The sequence below is a fragment of the Mytilus trossulus genome, chromosome 8, assembly GCF_036588685.1.
Source record: "Mytilus trossulus isolate FHL-02 chromosome 8, PNRI_Mtr1.1.1.hap1, whole genome shotgun sequence".
Taxonomy (NCBI): Eukaryota; Metazoa; Mollusca; class Bivalvia; order Mytilida; family Mytilidae; genus Mytilus; species Mytilus trossulus.
In genome coordinates, this window is record NC_086380.1 from 52,103,823 (window position 1) to 52,125,734 (window position 21,912).

A 21,912-nucleotide genomic window follows, 5' to 3' on the forward strand; every position below is an offset into this window, starting at 1 on the left:
TACATGCCAATGATATGTCACAATCCTGTCGTCATTTCCTCAATAGACTTAGTGACACCACATAATAGGACTTATGACCAAATATAAATCCTTAAAGAAGCTGTCAACCCAATCTTTGACAAGTTCTTACCACAATCTACACAACAGGTGCAGTAAGTAAAGCAGAATCTGATTACTTTTCAGGAGCAACCGATTATAACCCCACACACATTAGTAATTGGTTGGGTGTCTGATTCTAAGTCTGTAGTTTTCAATGGAGTGTTTTGTTGACTGTTGGTTGTCTCTTGACGTTTTCCTTTTGTGCCATTATTTTGATGGGTTCTCTTTGACATATAGTGTGTTTAAAAAGAGGTGGAATTCACAATGAGACATTCAAAGCTTATATAAAGTTGAAATAAAATTGACAACCACATTGCAAAAATTTTAAATGATGGGCAAACATTGTATTTCACTATTCATTTGTTATAACATTTATTTTTTTCTATCCTAAAGTTCATATTCCAATGTCCCTGTTAGCAATAAAATTATATTTTATCAAGTGTGCATATGGATTATTAAGGGACTTTGGACTCTCACACAGAGATTTTTTTTTTATCAAAATCAAAAGATATGAAAATATAGATTTTAACAAAATTTTATTGAGTCTCCACATTCTTCCTATCTTAGGTTTGACCGTATCTGTCCATTGTTTAATTGATATCAGATTTATATGAGGTCACTTCAAAAGTCTTAGTACAAACGCACCCACACACACCATTAACTAGGAAACATCTCTTGTGCCATATTATGCTGAAAAATAAATAATTCATATTTTGAGTAATCAGGCAAATGTGATATATTTATCAATAAGCTTGAATTTTGTTATAAAGTGAAGCTGATTATTTAACATTTGGACAAAGATGTCAATAAAATAGAAAGGACATTTTCATTATGCCACATTTATGGACATTATGTTTTCTAGTCTGTGTGTCCGTTCATGCGTTCGTTCCTTTGTTCCTTCGTTCGTTAGTTCAGTTGTTTGTTCATTCTTCCGTTAGTTCAGTTGTTTGTTCATTCTTCCATTAGTTCAGTTGTTTGTTCATTTTTTCTGTTCATCTGTCCTACTTCAGGTTTAAGTTTTTGGTCGAGGTAATTTTGATGAAGTTGAAGTCCGATCAACTTGAAACTTAGTAAACATGTTCCCTATGATATGATATTTCTAATTTTAATGCCAAATTAGAGATTTTATCCCATTTTCAAGGTCCACTGAACATAGCAAATGATAGTGCGAATGGGGCATCAGTGTACTTGGGATACATTCTTGTTTATTTCTCATCCCAAGATTGATAAATGTGAGCCTCTAATCATGTTTATATGTAAATACTGTCTTAGAATTAAAGGGATACCCCATTTTCCTTTAATTTCAATGACAACTTAAAATTATCAATTAACAAGTGTATGTAAACCATACTCCACTCACAACATCATATGTTCATAGTCAGTGAACCGTTAAAGCAGCATTCAAATCCTTGAGTGGGACAAATCTTTTTGAACACATTTATATATTGAACAAAGAACATTCTGGGCATATTTGCCTCTTTAAATTCACCAAAAATAAAACATTGCTTGATATCAATTTAAGCTTCAGAAGAAAGGATTTAGGGAGCTACCATTTGATTTTTATGGGGGGCTAGGATGAAAAATTTTGTCCTGCATTTTTTTTAACTGAAATCTCTGTTTCTTACCTAAATTGTTGTCCTGACTTTTTTTTTTTTTGCAAGTGTCTTATCCTCCCTTTTTTTTCTACTCAAAACTCCTGTCTTGCCTATTTTTTTCAAATTTCATCCTAGCCCCCCCATAAAAATCAAATGGTAGCTCCCTAAAAAAAATATGACACAATTTCAAAAAGATTTGTATCTAAAATGGGCAAATTGAAACAGTTCAAGCTCAAACAACGAGGAAATTGAAGAACAGGCAGACTTACATAAGTAATGGACACACAGATCAGAAAACATAATGTCCCCTTCTATTGAAGGAGAGCATTAAAAGTATCTTTATAATCTTGGCAGATCATAACACAGAATGGATGGAAGTTTCAAGGACTGACAGCCCACCCATTATGGTAAGCTATAGATACCAACCCAGTGGTAGTAATATACCTTACAATTTACAACTCCCATTAGTGCAGTTTGTTGCATAAAGATGTGAGTTGTACAATAAACATAATGATAATTGAAGCAGAAATTCCCCATCATAAATAACATTGAAGACCAAAACTAACAAATTTAACCTTAACCTCTCTATGTTTTGAATTTGTACAACATTTCTGCAGTGAAAGTTATTATCTAACATGCAAATAAATGTGATGTTAAAATTTGACAGTAGTATTGGACAGGATAAAACTTTAACCCTGCACATTTCTTCATTTCTAACACAGATAAATTGTTCACAATATTTTGAAAAGTACCAATTTAAGGATGTCTGCTGCTCTAATTTAAAATAACAAGGATTTCATGTGGTTGCTTAAAATGAAAACAACTTTGATATTTAAACAAAATAAAGTAATAAAATCATTAGTCTCGTGTGTAGTTTTCAAAATACGAGACATTTAGAAAATGGCGGGAAAAGGGTTTTCTTCAGACTTTACTATTTGTTAACATTGGAATTGTTTTTTACCCTTAAACCAAGAAAAAATAACAAGGATTTCATGCCGCCGGATCACTAAATCTGAAATGATCTATTGAACAGATTTATGAAGACAAAAGTGGGGTGTCGTGTAAAATATTTTTTTAATATATTTGGATGGATAAAACCTGAGAAAATCGAAAATATGACAAGAATTCAAAAACATGACCAGCAGACATCCTTAACAAAAACTACTAGTGAAAACCAATGGTGGTATCACCCCTATATAAGTATTAGGGTGGAGTGTAGTATGCTTACTAATTCTTTCTGTTCTTTCTTTTCCACCTCTGACTCCAGTTTAAAACCTTGGGTTCTCATATAACTAGCTGCTTGTCTAAACAAATCTTCATCACTTACTCTACCAGATCTCTTTAATTCAAAATACTTATCTACAAATCTAAAAAGAGAAAAGTAAATTCTTTTATACAGACTTCTGTTTTGAATTTTCCTCAGAGTTCAGTATTTTTGTTATTCTATATATTTTTTTTAACAAAGATATCAAACTCATTTAACATGTTGAATGTTGACCAGTAAACATTTTGTCCACTTGTTAAAAAAGTTTTTGTGATTTGGAGAAAATTAAAGAGCTGCTGGCTACTGACCAATCAGAAAGTTCACAATTTTTGGTTGGTTTCATTTTGTTCAATCTTTAGTGTAATGTATAGTTTTTATGGAATGATGTCTTTCTGTTTACAATTAGCCATGGTATTGTCTGTTCATACCTGCCAACTTTTCAAAATGCCCATGGGGGTTTTGCGTGTAAGATGGCTGCAATAGCCCTAAAAAACCTTCAAGGGGGCCTTCAAATACATTTTAATGTTGTTTTTTTGCTTCTTCATACTTTTATTAGCCTAATGTCATTTGTTTAAAATTGTTGACAAAATTGCTCTTTCAAAATTTCAATTTGGAAGCCTCCATGGGGGAAATCCGCCGCAAATAGTGACAGGTGTCAGGTATGTCTCATTTTTTGGCTGACTTATGGCTTTTTTATTTCCTTCTTTGTATTTTATCCATTTTTTCACTGATGTTTAAAATATAATAGTATATTCAGAAACTGTTGCTTGCATTTATTATTGTGATTTATTAAGAATGGACAGAAATGAAAGATAAATTATACCAATTTCCGCATAATCTTAATCCAGATATATGTACCATATATATCAGAATGTGAGTTCATATTATTGCAATCCTCACCCAGTCTCATTATTCCCATGTATATAAAAACCTTGCACTAAATCCTGAATTTACAGTACCTTCCTAATGAATTTATGGCATGCATTACACAAAGGTATTAATTTGATTATTCCTTGAGATTTGATTGCTCCTTGAGATTTGATTGCTCCTTGAGATTTGATTGCTTCTTGAGATTTTATTCCTTCATGAGAGATGATTTTTTCCATGAGATTTGATTAAGGAGTAGGTCCAGTAAGACCCCTTTTTGGCCCCAAAATATAGCAGTTTTACAAAATTGTTAAAATGTAAACTTTTAGTTATTTATTGTACAATAGAATGATTCTGCTACATAAATATGGGTTATTTTTGACAATATAATGCACATATATCGGGTATTAGCACCATTCAGTCATGCTAAATTACTGAAATCTTCACAATTCTAGCATTTTAGTTAAATTTTAGACGGTTTTCGTGTGAATTGAAAGTGGCCGCATTCGTGTTCATCCTTAATATTAAAATGTAAGTTGTATTTTATGATAATACATAAGATATATAAAGATTGAGGATGAACACGGATGCGGACACTTTCATTTTTGACAAAAACCATCAGAAAAGTGACATTTTTCGGCATATTTGGTAGATTTTTCATATTTGAGCTTGAATCGGGTCGTTTTTAATGACTAAATCAGTTAAAATCTTTCACATAAACTAATTGATTCAAATAAAATAGACACTAAAGTGTTTAAAAAGTGGTCAAAATCTTTCATCCGATGAACCTGAAAGGAGTATGTTCGATAAGGTCCTTAAATGGCCCCCTTTTTTAGCGTAAATTTCAAATTCGGATTTATTGACCAATATCACGCTAAATTATAGCTAATACATTGACTAGATAAGATATAAGCCATTTTGTTGAAAATTTTACGTTTCTGCGTTTCATTATGACGTCACAAGTTGTACTCATATTGATTGTTCACGAAAAAATCAATGAAAACGGGTCAATTTCCAAAGATTATTTGAGAGGAAACATAGAGCGCATACGTCGACAACAAGGATCTTTTAAAATAACGTTTTTTAAGACATTTAACATGTCTTGTTTGAATATTAAGCTTGTCGACGTCTGCGCTCTATGTTTCCTAGTCCTTTATTTGGTTGAAATCCAGCTGATTTTGTCAAATTTCACCAAAATCTCTTATCTTGACCTTTTTGGGATGTAAAAATCAACGTAATAGAATTAAACTTTGACAAAAACAGCTCTGTTTAACTTTCTCACATGTCTTTAAGGCAACTTAAAACAATTATTGTTTTGAAACCATGAACTTTATAATTGGGGCCAAATTTGGCACTTACCGAACTTACTCCTTTGAGGCCAAAATCGGTCCTTACCGGACCTACTCCTTTACGAAATTTGATTACTTCTTGAGATTTTATTACTTCTTGAGGTTGGATTTCTTCATGAGATTTGATTTCTTCTTGAAATTTGATTTCTTCTTGAAATTTGATTAATTTACAAGATTTGATAACTCCTTGAGGTTAGATTTCTTCATGAGATTTGATAACTTCATGAGGTTTGGACAATTCACAGATTTGATTACTTTGTAGATGTTTTTACTTCTTGAGATGTGAGTAGTTCATGAGACTTTATTAGTTTTAGATATTTATTTTCTTCTTTTAAGATTTTAATATTTCATGAGATTTTAATTCTTAAGATTTGATTACTTCATGAGATTTAATTACTTCATGATATTTGATTTCTTCATGAGATTTGATAACTTCATGAGGTTTGGACAATTCACAGATTTGATATCTTTGTAGATGTGATTAGTTCATGAGACTTGATTAGTTTTAGAGATTTATTTTCTTCTTTTGAGATTTGAATATTTCATGAGATTTTATAATTTACGAGATTTGATTACTTCATAAGATTTGATTACTTATTGAGCATACCTGCCAACTTTTGAAAATGCCTGTGGGGGTTTTAGCGCGCGACAACAATTTCAAAGGTTACAATTCTTTGCGACGACTATTTTGCGCATGCTGTTTTGTAGTCTAGAAAAAGTGTCATATTTGTAAGAAGAGCTTACATGCCTTGTTCTTTTTTTTATTTGCATGATTCTAGTTTTTATATCAGCAGAAAATCTGTACATGTAGATGTAAGACCAGGAACTGTTTTCATGTGCAAGGATACTAAATAGTTGTTGACTTTTCCAATTTAAAATTATACACAAAGAAGGACCTTTACCAGGTTGGGAGCAACACCTAGGGATCCCCCTCAATGTTAGGACATTAAACACCACTTTTTAAGTACAAATGAGCACACATTCATATTATTTGAAGAAACTTTTCCCAAAGAACTATACATCTTATGATCTATCTGGTATTATATGGTCAACACATGTCCAAGAATTTTGATATGTTCTTGGCCTTATATCTTCTTTATTATTCAAAATAATAGGACTCTTCATTTAGAAAATCTGTTCCAAATATAATGTCAGAATTTCCCATTTTTAATTTAATAAAACTACATGTTTCTATTTCATTTTTTACAAGAGTGACCCCTTGACTAAGGGAAGTCCCTCATTTAAGGGATTCCTCATGTTGATGTGTGTGTGTGGGGGGGGGGGGGGGGGGGGGGGGTAGGGGTGTCCATGTGATAAATAATGAATAGTACATTATACTTTAAATGATTGAATACATTATTTTGTTACAGCAAGTGTACATGTAATGTCAATAAATTAGTGAATAAACTACTATTTATTATCTTCATGGTAGTACTGCATCATTGAAGTTTGTCAATCAGCCATGCTTTTATTCTTATTCTGTGGAAGAACCTCCTTGCAGTTGAAAAATCATTTGCCATGTTCACGTTTTTACAAGCTGACAACAAACAGAGGAAAACAACACAAGTTCAATATTTAGCATGTTAAAATAATCTTGAGAGAAAACGTTTTTGATTGGCTAATTAATTTGATCATGAGAAACACGCAATTTGATTGGCTGAACACGCTTTTCCTCCATTGAACACAGTTCAAAATCGGGAACAACAATATTTTTCGTGTAGATTTTCACCAAATCGTGTTTTAGAGGGGTTTTCAGGAACACGATCGTGCAATCGTGACAAAGGGTCAAAATCGTGTAGTACACGCCTAAATCGTGAAAGTTGGCAGGTATGATTGAGATTTGATTACTTAATGAGATTTAATTACTTCATGAGATTTTATTAATTTACGAGATTTGATTACTTCATAAGATTTGATTACTTATTGAGATTTGATTACTTTATGAGATTTGATTTCTTCATGAGATTTGATTACTTCTTGAAATTTAATTAATTCACAATATTTGATTACTTCTTCAGGTTAGATGTCTTCATAAGATTTGATTACTTAGTGAGATTTGATTACTTCCTAAGATTTGATTACTTCATGAGATTAGATCACTTCCTGAGATTATATTACTTCATGAGATTTAATTTCTTCATGTGATTTGGTTTCTTCATAATATTTGATTACTTTGTGAGATTTGATTACTTCCTAAGATTTGATTACTTCATGAGATTAGATCACTTCCTGAGATTATATTACTTCATGAGATTTAATTACTTTCAGAAATATATTGACTACTTCTTGAAATTTGATTACTTCATGAGAAATGAATACATTAAAGATGACATATCTACTTCTTCAGATTTGAGTACTTTTGTAAAATGTATTACTTCTACAACCAACTGACCTTTGACACTGGGTGGGTGTTTCCTTGTCTGTTAAGTCTACTACTTCTTGTGATTTTTGACTGCCATATACTGCATAATATTTCCTGAAAATGAAATGTTGATATTCTTCTAAAAAGCATTTTAAAATCCATTCTTCATATAAGATACTCCCAGTCAAGTAATCTTAATTTGAAAACAGTAATAAGGGGGTCTCGTTGGGGGTTCTGATCCCGCTTATTGTTTTGTCAGATTCCCGTATCCCGCTTACACTATGTACATAAGCAATTCTCATTTTTTGGTAATTTCCTGTGTCCCGCTAGACTTCAATTCCTGTTTTCCCAGCACAATAATTTGACTTTCACGTGTCACGCTTACAAAAAAATCGGCAACCCAGCTTCACGCTTAGACCTCAATGAGACCCACTAATAATAATGCGTAAAATAGGGTGACAGACAGTTTTTTTCTCCTTTAGAAGTAACAGTTTCTCTCCAATTGACACAAACAGTAGTTTATTGGTGTTATTTGTGAGTAGATCTTGCCTTGCTGATAATTTTTGTGATTTTTATCATACAAGGCATCATTGAAGAGACATTAGGTGTTGAAATGTGTGGTAAAACAGGTATTGTTAATGTTTTAATGCTTTAAGTTAGTATGTATATACATGTATTATAACCATCTGTATAAGTAACTTACGCTCTGACTAGATCTTCTGGGTACAGTATATTAACTACTTGTTGATTTTCTGGGGCTTTCCTGGTAAAAGTTGGATTTACTTTTGGAGGAAATGCTTTATATACATTAAACCAGATTGGTTTGTCTTCATATTTCATAGCTCCTGATCGTATCATTCCTTCCACTCTAAAAATAATAAAAAAACTAATTGTAGATCTTGTCTTGCTGATCATTTTTGCTTATTCAAGTGTCTATCCATCAACATGTACATGATCTATATTTAAGTTGAAAAAGCACCAAAATAAGTAAAGTCATCATCAAAGGGAAATAACTCTCATGGGGAGTTGTCTAACAATCCTGACTTGTAACTAACTCTTGCTGGCTATTTTTGCAGTTTAAAGATAAAAGGAAAAAATGTAACAAAAATTAGAATTTATTCATTTAAGGACAATAATTTTTACTGGGGTTTACAACTGAGAAATCAGCATATATAACAGAATTTTTCGATCGGCTGACATTTTTCATAAATGCAAGTTTATAAGTACTTTGTGTTATATTAAGGTGTTTATATATAGGAATAGACTTTGACGGAACGTCTTGAGGGCAATCCATCTGTTACTGGATAGTCCACCTTGCCATTGATAGAAATAAGTGCCTGTGATTAGTTTAGTTTAAACATATTTATGTAAAGTGGATTGGGAAACAAGTTTTTATATTAATCCCTTTCTATTTTGTGGGTGCGAGTGCTGCCTTGTAGCAGCATTAGCCTGCTCTTTTTCGAAATCTACCTGTGTCTTTAACATGCAGTCAGGGGTACTACTTGTACAAGTGTATTTTTTTTACTTGAAGAAGTAAAAATAAATATACACATATAAGTAAATTTGTACGCTACTTATACAAGTGAATTTTATTTACTTGTATAGGTAAAAAAAATATTGGCTGAGTTATGTCCCTTAGACATTCAGATTTTTTTACTTGTAGAAGTAAAAAAGTCATCCTATCTTCTTTTATTCAAATCTTTGGATTTCTTTGCTGTAATTGAATTTTAAATTATCTGCTCTTTGCAGATGTCTTTACTAATCATTTCAGTGCAATTTCATGGACAATGAAAATCTCATTTGTCTGTTATCTTCAGAACACTGCTCATTTACAAGCCCCCAAGGAGCAATTTTTGAAGGCCTTGCGCAAATACTTAAGATCTTTGCGCAATCAGTTTCTTTGTTGAACTAATGAGATGAAACATTGAACTTTAATTAAAAAATTTGAGCAAACCTTGGAAAAATCATTAAAGGCATGATTTTACATCTCAAAACTTGAGGATTTTTGTTGGATTGTAAGAAAAATTTACTTATACAAGTAAATTTTTTAGAAAATGAAGGGGAGATTATTTAAACATTATTTATTTACTTATATATGTATATTTTTTTTTACTTCTTCAAGTAAATAAAATACACTTGTACAAGTAGTACCCCTGACTGACATGCAAGAGATATGACTCTCTCTGAACACAGGTCAGCCATTTATCGTCCCCTTCCGACGGACCATTATAGTTTCCTTTAGACCATACTTGCAAATGGTGTCAAGGATGAGCCACAAATTCAGTCCCTGAAATTTTCATCCCAGACGGGAATCGAACCAGGAACCTTTGTGTTAGTAGTACAATGCACTAACCACTAGACACTACACCACATTCAACCAGGGTAAAGATCCAGTTAAACATGTTTAAAGGGAAGGTGTTTTATATTTCTTTCTTTATAAATACTTTTAGAAGTAGAAGTACTATATTTTCTATGTATAACTACAAATATTTTTAAGCTTTGAGTTTGATATAAAATGATTGTGATCAGATATTCTCCTCATTTGCACCCTGACTGGCATAAAAATGTGCATTCAAGTCTTTTTTGTCATCTTTATGGTCTTATGAGGGCTGTCAATATATAATTATGAATAGATAACCTTGCAAATATATTTGAAAATTTATCAATTCTTGACCCTGCCATGATGAAAACATTGAATCAATGTATGTATTATCAACACGTGATTTATAGTAAAATTGCACTGCATTAAACACTTGGGTGAACCAGTACAATCTTGTGTTTACAAGTGGACTTCCGGTTGCTTGACCGCAGCAGGTGGTTGAAAAAATACTTTAAAGCTTACTATTGCTACAGACGATTATAAAATGACTATTTCAACATTAATTGGGAATAAGATGTGAAATCACAGTAAGATAAATAGTAAGGATAATTTAGGTTAATTTTATACAGAAGAATAATTGGAAAAGCCCATCCTTCATCTTGACACACTTTCGAAATATTTCTTTGATGTTTGTTATGAGTTACATTTTCGTTAAAAGAGTTAATCCCTGTTGTTATATCACTGTTTAAATCAATGCTGAAGAATTTAAAAGAATGAATGAATTGTTCAACGTTTGTAAATGTCAGTTTTTGTTTACAAATATATTCAGATACGAGGTAGGTTATATCTTTTATTTTTATGTGTATCAAAATTTAATTTTTCAATGTAATTCTGTTTAAATGGCAGATTTTATAAACAGGTCCAATTAATTATATTTTAAATTTATACCCAGCATCCTTCTATAGTATATATATATATCAGTCAGTGAGGTTTAAAATTAAAAATAAACTAGATATTTCGTTAGATTTAATTGAGACTAATATTTCACCTATTTTCATAGGTACATGTAGATCTAAAGAGGGCTCGTGTATCATTTCAAACATTGGCTTGTCTTGGCATCCCTCCAGAGTCCCTCTTTTCAGAAATCTGGTTTCCCACATGATTTTGATGTTAACAAGTATCTATATCATGTATATCATTGTTAAACGTTTAAGGGGACTTATCTTTCGTCAAGCCAGCTTTTAAAGGGAATTGAAAGTGAAACTGATTTGATTTTGTATTTGAACTCATACAAAAGCTGATCCTTTTAAGAACATTGAAAAATTATAGCATTTTTTGGTTAAATAAAATAAGGGTATATTAATTCAGCCTTAGTGGGGTAAGACTTTGGCATTAGGATTAGATTGCGATTCTTTTTTACTTCCAATGTCAAAATGTTTATTTATCAACTATGACAACAATAGATAGCAGGTGATTTACAGGTAAACTTATTATACTCTAGCACATCTTAATAATCTCATATGCATGTACAGGTAAAAAGATAAACAAGAATGATATTGTGAAATCATAATTATCAATTATGACAATAATTATTTATAACCAGTAATGATTAGAAGGTTACATTAAAAGCAAATCATTGTATTGATAGCAGGAATTGTAAATAAATAAATAACTAAATATAGGCAATAGGTACAATGTACATGTAGTTGTTGTAAAAAAAAAAAATCAATCTTTATCAAAAAGGTGTCAAATATCAATTGGAATTTGAACATTGTACATGTGCAACATACATTTGTAGATTACTTTCTGCATGAATTTAAAAACTATAATTAAATCTTCTATTTTACTATAGAATATCATGCATTAAAAGACCTTTTTGTGGTCTACATGTACATGTACACTTCCATGTACAATTCAATTGGGCAGATTATTTTTGTGCTGTATGACATGACAGTCTACACCAAAACTTTTCCTACTTCTAGTCGGAATATATTGATCTATAGCTCTCCGTCTTTTATTTGAGGTTTATGCAATGGGGTGTAAAATTTATACATCTTAGGGTTGTAATTTCGTTTTTTTTTTTAATCTGACAGGTACATTTTTACGCAAAAAACCTCTAAGGGTCTTGCAGCAGTAAATAGGTTAAGTACATCCTCCCAATATGAACAGAACCTCTACAACTGATGGGTCTTAATTATCATGATTATAAGATCTGATAGATAGTTTTTCATGATGTTTTTTCTGACACGTATAAAAAAATCTCCCCATCCATCCCCACTTGTTAGAAATTAAAGTTCTGGAATGACCCAATAACCTCTGCATAAGTAAATTTTAATTTTAAAAATTCACTTAATAAAAATGCATTTGAATATATATATATACAAATGTATGTCCTGATCAAAAACTCAATCAGCACTTATCTTAAAGATCAATTAAATGATTAAACCTGTCTGGGAATTTAACTAAACCAGTTAAAACGTCTATGAAAATTTTGGTTTCCTTGACATTCACCAATCATGAATGAAAAAAAACTTTTTATACAACATTGGAATTATACAAAAATAAATGCCAATGAAATTGGACCAAAATGAAGTACATGTACTTAGAAACAACAAGTGCAGTCATCATTGTAATGAATGGTAAAAAGTAGTTGTGATACTTAAAATATCTTCCCTTCCATCCTAGATTAAATATTTTGACAGGAAGAAATTTTTATGATTCATGAATGTTTCAATTCATATATATATCTGACATGTCTGAGGGTAGAAATGGGGTACCCACATTAAAATTACACTATTAAATTTTTGTTCTAGCAACATAATACATGTACCAATAACATGAATAAGCATTTCTCAATGAGACACAATTCGAACAGAATAAAAAAATATGATGAGATAATGATGAAAATGTTCAAGTCTCAATGATGTCATTGGTACATGTATCACTTTAGGATCACTAAAGTTAGGGAAAGTGATACCAGACAATAAATGTTTCTACTACCCTAGAACAAATGTACATAGTTCACCTACTGAATGAAATATTTCCTTGATGTTAAGGTCAACGCTCTAGGTTCATTGTCAATATAAGTACTTGTAGGATTAATATGGAATTACATGTAGTATTGTAAGTTTTATCATTCAGTTATTTGGGAGAGGAAAAGCTTGGTTGGAAATAAGTCTATGGGAAATAAATAAAGCTTACTGACACCAACTTTTTATTTTGTTTTTTTTCTCTCCAAATAACAATTTTTTCCGCTATGATATGTATAATGATTAACAAATTTTTAAATAACATATATACAGACAACAGGAATAAGATTATTTTTTTTAAATCAATATTTTCTTTTATTGCACTTACAAGTATTTGCATTAATTTTTATATTAAATGTATTCAAACAGTTTTTTCCTCTTCTGATACTTCTGACTTGTCTGAAACATAATTTTTTTGTAAGATAAATATAGAATCATCTAAAAATTATCAAATTAAACAATTACTGAATTAAAATTGATTTATTTAGAAAATAAATTGTACAATGATAAAACTTGAGGTAATATTAGCATGTCACAATATATATATGGTACAGATTATTTTTAGTTGTGAGATTAAATTTATGTATTCCTTAAATTTTTATATTCTTTCTATAACTTTTATAGATTTCTTAAGATAATGATATGATAAAGAAAGAGAGAGGAACATACTAACACCAGATGGCGACAGCAGATGCACAGCAACACAAGCCAAGTAGTAGACGTAGCAGTCGGAGGAATCAACCATCTCCACCAGATAATGAATTTATACCAAACAACATGACAGACACAGCAGTTACTACTGTGGATGGCCATAGACCGCATCACCATCATCATCGTACCCATAGCAATGCAGAAAAAAGTAAAACCAAATCACGGCCAACCAAACAGTTGGACTTTGATCAGGCAATGGCTGACTTCAAAACAATGTTCCCGACAATGGACTGTGAGATAATTGAGGCAGTACTTAGGGCAAATGATGGAGCTGTAGATTCAACAATTGATCAGTTGTTAACAATGAGTATAGATACAGAAGGCAGGGAATCCCCAATAGAGATCCCTCCTGATCTTATATCAGCAGTAAGTATAGATACAGAAGGTAGGGAATCCCCAATTGAGATCCCATCAGATCTTATATTACCAATTTATATACAGGTACAGAAAGCAGGGAATCCCCAATTGAGTTCCAATCAGATCTTATATCACCAATTTATATATAGATACATGTACAGAAGGCAGGGAATCTCCAATTTAGATCCCATCAGATCTTATATCACCAATTTATATATATGTACAGAAAGCAGGGAAACCCCAATTGAGATCCCATCAGATCTTATATCACCAATTATATATAGATACAGAAGGAAGGGAATCCCCAATTGAGATCCCATCAGATCGTATATCACCAATTCTATATAGATACAGAGGGCAGGGAATCCCTACTTGAGATCCCATCAGATCTTATATTACCAATTTATATACAGGTACAGAAAGCAGGGAATCCCCAATTGAGTTCCAATCAGATCTTATATCACCAATTTATATATAGATACATGTACAGAAGGCAGGGAATCTCCAATTTAGATCCCATCAGATCTTATATCACCAATTTATATATATGTACAGAAAGCAGGGAAACCCCAATTGAGATCCCATCAGATCTTATATCACCAATTATATATAGATACAGAAGGAAGGGAATCCCCAATTGAGATCCCATCAGATCTTATATCACCAATTCATATATAGATACAGAAGGCAGGGAATCCCCAATTGAAATCCCTCCTGATCTTATATCATCAGCAAGTATAGATACAAAATGCAGGGAATCCCCTATAGATATCCCTCCTGATCTTATATCATCAGTAAGTTAAGATAAAGAAGGCAGGTAATCCCCTATAGATATCCCTCCTGATCTTATATCATCAGTAAGTTAAGATAAAGAAGGCAGGTAATCCCCAATAGATATCCCTCCTGATCTTATATCATCAGTAAGTTAAGATAAAGAAGGCAGGTAATCCCCTATAGATATCCCTCCTGATCTTATATCATCAGTAAGTATAGTGACAAAAGGTGGGGAACTTTGAATAGAGACCCCTCCTGGTCTTTAATTTGCATTAAGTATGAATACAGAAGGAGGGGAATCTGCAATAGAGATCTCATCAGGAATTGGTTTCTCTTAAAAAAACTTAGGACTAAGATTGGTCGTAAGTATACTGAATTGTTCATGACTTAAGATTAATCTTAACCGTAAGTTTTTTTGTGAAATGGACTCTACATCTTTTGTTACTCTTACTTTTTTTTCTTTTCTTTTTTGAATTTGAAATGACAGCTGTACTGAAAAACCACATGGCAAATGGCCAAATAAGATTTTTTTTCATACAATGTAACAATGAAAAATGTCCTTGTATTTTTTTTTATAGATCTTTCCAAGATATAAAAGAAAATCATAGAATTAAATGTTACAAATAATAGAGGACACCACTTGGGAAAAAAATCAACATCAAAACAGATAAATCATAACTGAATAAAAAAAAAGATATGAATGACCTAAGAACAACACTTAAACAGAAATAAACATAATTTTTTATAGAATCAGCGAAAACCACTTGACTTTGAATAAGGTATTGACTGTTACAGCTGTAAAGTTTTTCAGTGTCATATACCTACTATGACTGATCACCCTTCACTGAGAAGATTACCGTACTACCAAATATTCTAGCTGAACCAACCTATGTACTGTGTAATATCCTTTGAATATTTTAGTAGATATAGGAAGATGTGGTGTGAGTGCCAATGAGACAACTCTCCATCCAAATAACAATTTAAAAAGTAAACAATTATAGGTTAAAGTACGGCCTTCAACACGGAGCCTTGGCACGCACGGAACAACAAGCTATAAAGGGCCCCAAAATTACTAGTGTAAAACCATTCAAACGGGAAAACCAACGGTCTAATCTATATAAACAAAGCGAGAAACGAGAAACACGTATATATATTACATAAACAAACGACAACTACTGTACATCAGATTCCTGACTTAGGACAGGTGCAAACATTTGCAGCGGGATTAAACATTTTAATGGATCCAAACCTTCTCCCTTTTTCTGAAACAATAGCATAACATCACAACATAGAAAAACATACGATAAATATCAATTGGCAGACTTAACTCAATCAAAAAACGTATGATTACACAATGAACGAATAAATTTGATCTGCAATATCTGAATACAAATGCACAGTTAATTAAATATTAGAGACAAACATTCATGACCAAAAATCTAACAAACAAATTCAAACACACTGAGAAATATTTAACCAATCAATGTTCACTTTAGAAAAAAAACGTTTTTCTATAATCTTGAAGTCTATACAAATGTTGTAAGAATAAGTGAAAAATTGAAGATATTACAAATAATCAAAGCTGGTGTACAGACAAGATCCATATAAATAAAAAATAACAAAAAAGCATTATAAACAGTATTAACAGGTCGAATTAACAAGAAAATACGATTTGAGAGTACTCGCAGTAACTGACAGCTAGTTAAAAGCCAAAACCAATTAATAGTAAAAAATCATGCATCAGAGACTAAAATCGACTAAAACACATAGGTCTTGATTTAATTATATATATTAGAAGATTTAGCTACAGTAATTTATAACCATCTTTGCTAGAATGACTAATTGTATTTTTTAGGTGGAAGATGATTGTCCATTATATAACGAGCACAGGAGTGAAGATTCTCCACCATCTTATACTGAAGCTGTGTCAACAAACATCTGGACAACACCTATATCTAGTCAGGAGAGTAAAAACACATCAAAGACAAGGTCTCATTCAATGTCATCAAAAGCTCATAAAAAATCACACAGGTCACAACGTAGCAAGAGTTTGTTTGACCCAGAAACTGATGAACTGTCTCTGTCTAACACTGAACCTAAACGACCTCCGTCTTCCACAATGACTCATAATACACCCGTTAAAACAGGTCATAATACACCTGTTAAAACAGGTTTCCGTAACTGGAACCCACCCATGCTTGGTAACTTGCCAGATGACTTTTTACGATTGATTCCACCCTCGGAAACAACGAGGTCATTTTTAGACACTAATATTGACTTAAATGAAAAACCTAGAGTGCACCACAGAAGGAGTAAACATGTTAGTTCAAGGTCAAGTAGTGAAAGGAAAAAACTGTCGCAAAGTGTTCTTACAGAAGATAACAGTACAAGACAAACAAAGCTGTCTCGGAGCATGAGTGAGAGGTCGCCTATCGAACCGTTACTTAGAACTAGGGGTGCAGGAATGCCTTTAACCAATCAATCATTAGTAAGTACTGGTACTGTGGATTCATTATTATTCGTTGGAAACCAATTTTTCGTAGATTTCGTGGGTACAGTGGAACCACGAAATCAAATGTTCAACAAATATCATCTTTTAAATAGACTTTGTATACAGAGAATGACAAAACCACGAAATCCAATATCCATGAAAATGCAAGTTTTCAGCAATCCACGAAAATTGATACCCACGAAAATAAATGAATCCACAGTTATTGATTGTTAATAGCTTAAAATTTCCACTAACCAAACTGCACATTCAGCTGGACAAAGTCCTTGCTCGTTCACAGAAGAGACTGAATTTTGTTTCGAATCTCTATGTAAAATTCCTTCAAGTTCATTTCAGATTTGCCAGACAGTTTCAGAAAAGATGATCAATGCTTTCCTATAGATTTCAATGTGAGTTTGCAAAGTATCAGTATGTGATATATTGATAAAGATAACAAGGCTAAATATTAAAATAAGGCTGATAGTCAAATGCCTTAAAGCATCATAACTTCAGATTGAAATATTTTTTCAGATAATATCTTCACATGAGTTTACGCAAGGAATGCTGGATAAGAAAATGAAGGAGAACGAGAGGCGACGTCGTACAGCTGTGATGAATGCTGACCCTGAGATGTCACAATATTTAGAGGACGAAAGACTTGCCATTATGTTACAGAACAGTGAATTCCTACAGGAACTCAGAGGGAATGAGGAATTCATGCAGACATTAGAAAAAGGTATGAGAAAAAGTCCAACCACATAAATTTGTTGGCCTTTTATATAGTAAACTCATAATGTCAGAATATGGTCAATGTCAGAATGTTTCAGAATATGGAAAATATGGGTAGTACAGTACGACTAAGCTGATGTCTCTCTCCTTGCTAATTGTTAAAATCTGCTTGTGATTGAAGGATTTTTGCCTCGCCTTGGACTTTTGTTGTAGTATATGAGACATATAGACGTATTACTATCAATTGTTTTTTTTGTGATATCCAATTATCCATTATTGTAGAACGAATCAGGAATCAAAGTAAATCAGAGAGAAAGAAGAAATCACCCAGCCGTGAATCTACAGAGAGTCGGAAGCATGCTCCTCTTACAGAGCAGTTAGAAGTGTGGAAAAAGTCACATGAAGTACCAGAGGTACCTCGACTTCTTCCTATACCCCAACAGGAAGACAGACATGACTGGTCAGCTGAGGTACCACTAGCGGCAGCAGCTGATGTTAGACTGTCCTTTAATGATGATGATAGAGGTAATTATAGTCACAAAAAGTTCATAAATCATCTTGTATGAAAATTGGAGACTAAGTCCTTTAAATATGCTGTCAACATACATTTGATCGTCCTAATGTTAATTCAACTGAAAAATGTATAAACCATGCCACAGGATGTTTTTATTTTGAGTGAAGATAGACAGCTGAAAATATATTTCTATAGTTATTAACCATTGTTACAAATTAAACACTATTTTTAATTAGGGCGATCTAGAGGACAAACAAAAGAAGCTTGAGAACTGCAGTTGTCATAGTAACAAAATCCTTTATTTTTCAGTTTCTATAGAAGGTTATGGAGATGATAGACAACAGCAGCTGGATGCCTTCCCTTTCAGTCAACCAATACCACAAGGAGATGATGATGCAGAATTAAGACATAAACTGAAAGACATGGGAGGAGGTATGACACCCTTTGTGCCTCCCAGAATATAATTTCATAGAACTTTTGTGTTTTAAACTATTAGGAGTCTACATATAGTGAACGATGGCATTAAATTGTGTTTTTTTTTTATTAATTTTCACCGATAAAAGGTTGCTGTTTTCTGTTAAATGGATGTGGGAAGTTATATTTTTTGACCTGGGTCATAGGTCATTTGTGATTATTTGTCTTATTGATGTTGCAGAAAACTATTTAGAAAGTATGTTGGTTTTGAAGGAATTTATCTTTTCCTACTCTATCTCATCTATTTTAATTGAACAGGTGGTTTTTTTTTTGGGGGGGGGGGGGGAATGGCATAGAACAATCTTAGATTTTTTTTCACAACTAAACAAATTAAATGCTATGCTTGTTCAACCAAAAAATACCACTCAAAAATTGAAACGCAAGGTTTATTTTAATTCTTTACAAAATATGAAAAAAAGGAGATGTATTGTGATTGATTAATGGTCCAATATTCACACAAACAAAAAACAGAAGAACCAAAGATGAGAATGTGCACAATTGCATGTCATATTATTTACTTATCAGTTGAGGGATAAAAAGAGATAACATACTATTGATATAAAATCATGTTTTATTTGTGGTTTGCTGTTAACAATGTTTTTTTTACCTCGAGCAATAAATATACTGAATGTAATAAAATTTGATTTGTGTTATAGCATCTAGAAAACAGTTTATGGCGTTGGCAAGAAAATTCTTCTCACGGAAAAAGACGAATAAAAGAACACTTAAACAAATGTATCCTTAGTCAATCTATAAATAGAACGATGTTGTTACTCAACATTTGACAGAGGTTTGTAAATGGCATACCTGCCAAGTTTTCAAAATGCCCATGTGGGTTTTGCATGCAAGATGGCTGCCATACCTCTAAAAAAAAACTTCAAGGGGCCTTCAAATTCAGTGTAATGTTGTTTTTAGGCTTCTTCATACAATTAATTGTTTTGTTAAAATTGTGGACATAATTGCTCTTTAAAAATTTCAATTTGGGAGCCTCCATGGGGGGAATCCCCCGCAAATAGTGACAGTTGGCAGGTATGAAATGGACATTTTTTCATGTCTGTCAATATACTCATTCAACAATGATCTTTTGAATGTGATGCACAAAAAAACATAACAAAGTTATAAGTTCATTGGTAAAAAAAGAAAAAATTGCAAATATTCAATTGAGGAAAAAAGTTATAAGATTTTTAACAATGTTATTACACAACAGATGTTTTTGAATGGATTTTTTTTAATTTCTGATGTTTTACTTTTTCTACAATATATACAATCAACTTTTGAATATGTTGAAAAAAACCTGACAATCTGAACAAAGTAATTATAAAATTGAGAATGGAAATGGGGAATATGTCAAAGAGATAACAACCTGAGGGGACACCAATAGTTTGTATAAATTTTTTTTTACAAATATTCAGTTGAGAAAAAACATTAACTGCATTGAGATGCTTGTAAAGGTAAAAACCCTTTAATTTATGTTTCGTACTATAATAATATATAATATAATACTATTTGCTGGTATTATTTGACCTTGACCCAGAAAATCAGACAGAAAGAGAAACTGGCGCCCTCTATGATGAATCTACTGAACAGTGATGAGGAAGAATTCAATGGAGAGGAGCATTTCAACAACAGCAAACCTTACGACCAAGAACCAGAAATTGAACCTTTGGTATTTATTTGTATAGTATAATCATATAAATTTTTATGCCCCATTTATGGGCATTATGTTTTCTGGTCTGTGTTCGTCCTTTCGTTTGTCCCACTTAAGGTTAAAGTTTTTGGTTGAGGAAGTTTTTGATGAAGTTGAAGATCAATCAATTTAAAACTTAGTACACATGTTCCCTATGATACGATCTTACTAATTTAAAAGTCAAATTAGATTTTTAACCCAATTTTAAGGTCCACTGAACATAGAAAATGATAGTAAGAGTGGGGCATCTGTGTACTGTGGACACATTCTTGTTTTTAAATGTATATTGAGAATATGCTGGAAACTAGAATTAATCAACATTTATTAAAATGATAGCATAGCAGATATTTTATAATCAAGTATTAGTAATGCTTTAAACAAATACTGGGAATTATTCAAAAAACAGACAACACCAACATCAGACACCAAAAATCCGAACTATCAATTGTTCTTGATTTTATCAGAAGATTACTTGATATATTGCTTTATAAATGTTTAATTATATTTTTACATGCATTTTTCAGCCAACATCTTTAATAAGTGTACCAGGTCATAAATATGTACAACGACCTCATTATCACCCTGACACTATCACAACCTACCATGACAATATGGGGTCAGATATGGTCTGAGAGGTGTCCAGTTACCATGACAACAACAGGAATAATCTAAAGAGATTCATTTCAAGTTACCATGACAACACATTTCACTGCCTAGTTACCATAACAGTATAAATAACAGATTGATTAATGAAATCAGTAAATTTAGTTACTATGACAACATTGCGTATCATCCTAGTAACTATGGCAACATAGATAGTGATATGGTAGTGAAACAGTCTTATGTTGTTAATTGAAGTTCAAAATCTGTTGTACAATATATTTATTTATTATTGATTTAGTAACAACATGATAGACACAGTTTTTATGCTTTATTTTTTAAAAGAAAATCATTATAATTTGAAGAAAAATTAAACTCTACTATTAATTTAGACCTGCAATTTTCAAGAGGCAATAATTTATTAATTTTAATATAAATTCAAGTACCTACATTTTTTCACTCTTTTATTACTTCCAAGAAACTTTTTGAGTGAGAATTGTGGTTGATAACAATATGTGCAATGCAAATAAGATGCAGGGTTGATATTATAATAACAGAATATGACAATTGTTTAATTATTTTCAAGTTTGTGGAAAACAACTACACAATGCTTTGTGCAAATAAAGGGAGATAATTCATCTTATTTTCACTGTAATGAAAAAGTTACAACTCTATAATGTGTGTATATAGAAT

General features: G+C 31.9%; 2 protein-coding genes across 4 annotated transcripts; one reads left to right on the forward strand and one right to left on the reverse strand.

Annotated features, from left to right (window-relative positions):
- Positions 1–647: 647 nt before the first annotated feature.
- Positions 648–10,313, reverse strand: LOC134681124 (small ribosomal subunit protein mS23-like). Its single transcript, XM_063540563.1, has 5 exons — positions 10,175–10,313; positions 8,240–8,404; positions 7,567–7,650; positions 2,923–3,061; positions 648–789 (listed from the first exon to the last, which is right to left on the reverse strand). The coding sequence occupies exons 1-5, from the start codon at positions 10,216–10,218 to the stop codon at positions 757–759; spliced, it is 465 nt and encodes a 154-aa protein (XP_063396633.1). The 5' UTR covers positions 10,219–10,313; the 3' UTR covers positions 648–756.
- A 1-nt stretch (position 10,314) lies between these two features.
- Positions 10,315–21,528, forward strand: LOC134681123 (uncharacterized). Of its 3 annotated transcripts, none has more exons than XM_063540560.1 (9): positions 10,315–10,455; positions 13,510–13,962; positions 16,583–17,215; positions 17,747–17,951; positions 18,227–18,469; positions 18,768–18,890; positions 19,589–19,667; positions 20,475–20,598; positions 21,144–21,528. In XM_063540560.1, the coding sequence occupies exons 2-9, from the start codon at positions 13,564–13,566 to the stop codon at positions 21,249–21,251; spliced, it is 1,914 nt and encodes a 637-aa protein (XP_063396630.1). In that variant the 5' UTR covers positions 10,315–10,455; positions 13,510–13,563; the 3' UTR covers positions 21,252–21,528. The 3 variants fall into 3 exon arrangements, with proteins under 3 accessions (XP_063396630.1, XP_063396631.1, XP_063396632.1); XM_063540561.1 differs by having other exon boundaries at positions 10,315–10,443; XM_063540562.1 differs by lacking the exon at positions 10,315–10,455 and adding an exon at positions 10,584–10,692.
- Positions 21,529–21,912: the final 384 nt, after the last annotated feature.

What these genes read in the sequence shown, in the direction of transcription:
- LOC134681124 (XM_063540563.1), bottom strand. Translation starts at nt 10,218, where the DNA reads ATGGCAGGGTCAAGAATTGATAAATTTTCAAATATATTTGCAAG. An exon ending in TTTTCAAATATATTTGCAAG is followed by an intron (nt 8,405 to 10,174) that starts GTTATCTATTCA and finishes TATTATTTTTAG; the next exon opens with AGTGGAAGGAATGATACGAT. An exon ending in AGAAAGAACAGAAAGAATTA is followed by an intron (nt 790 to 2,922) that starts GTAAGCATACTA and finishes TTTATTTTTCAG; the next exon opens with CATAATATGGCACAAGAGAT.
- LOC134681123 (XM_063540560.1), top strand. Translation starts at nt 13,564, where the DNA reads ATGGCGACAGCAGATGCACAGCAACACAAGCCAAGTAGTAGACGTAGC. An exon ending in CTCCTGATCTTATATCAGCA is followed by an intron (nt 13,963 to 16,582) that starts GTAAGTATAGAT and finishes TGTATTTTTTAG; the next exon opens with GTGGAAGATGATTGTCCATT. An exon ending in AACCAGAAATTGAACCTTTG is followed by an intron (nt 20,599 to 21,143) that starts GTATTTATTTGT and finishes TGCATTTTTCAG; the next exon opens with CCAACATCTTTAATAAGTGT.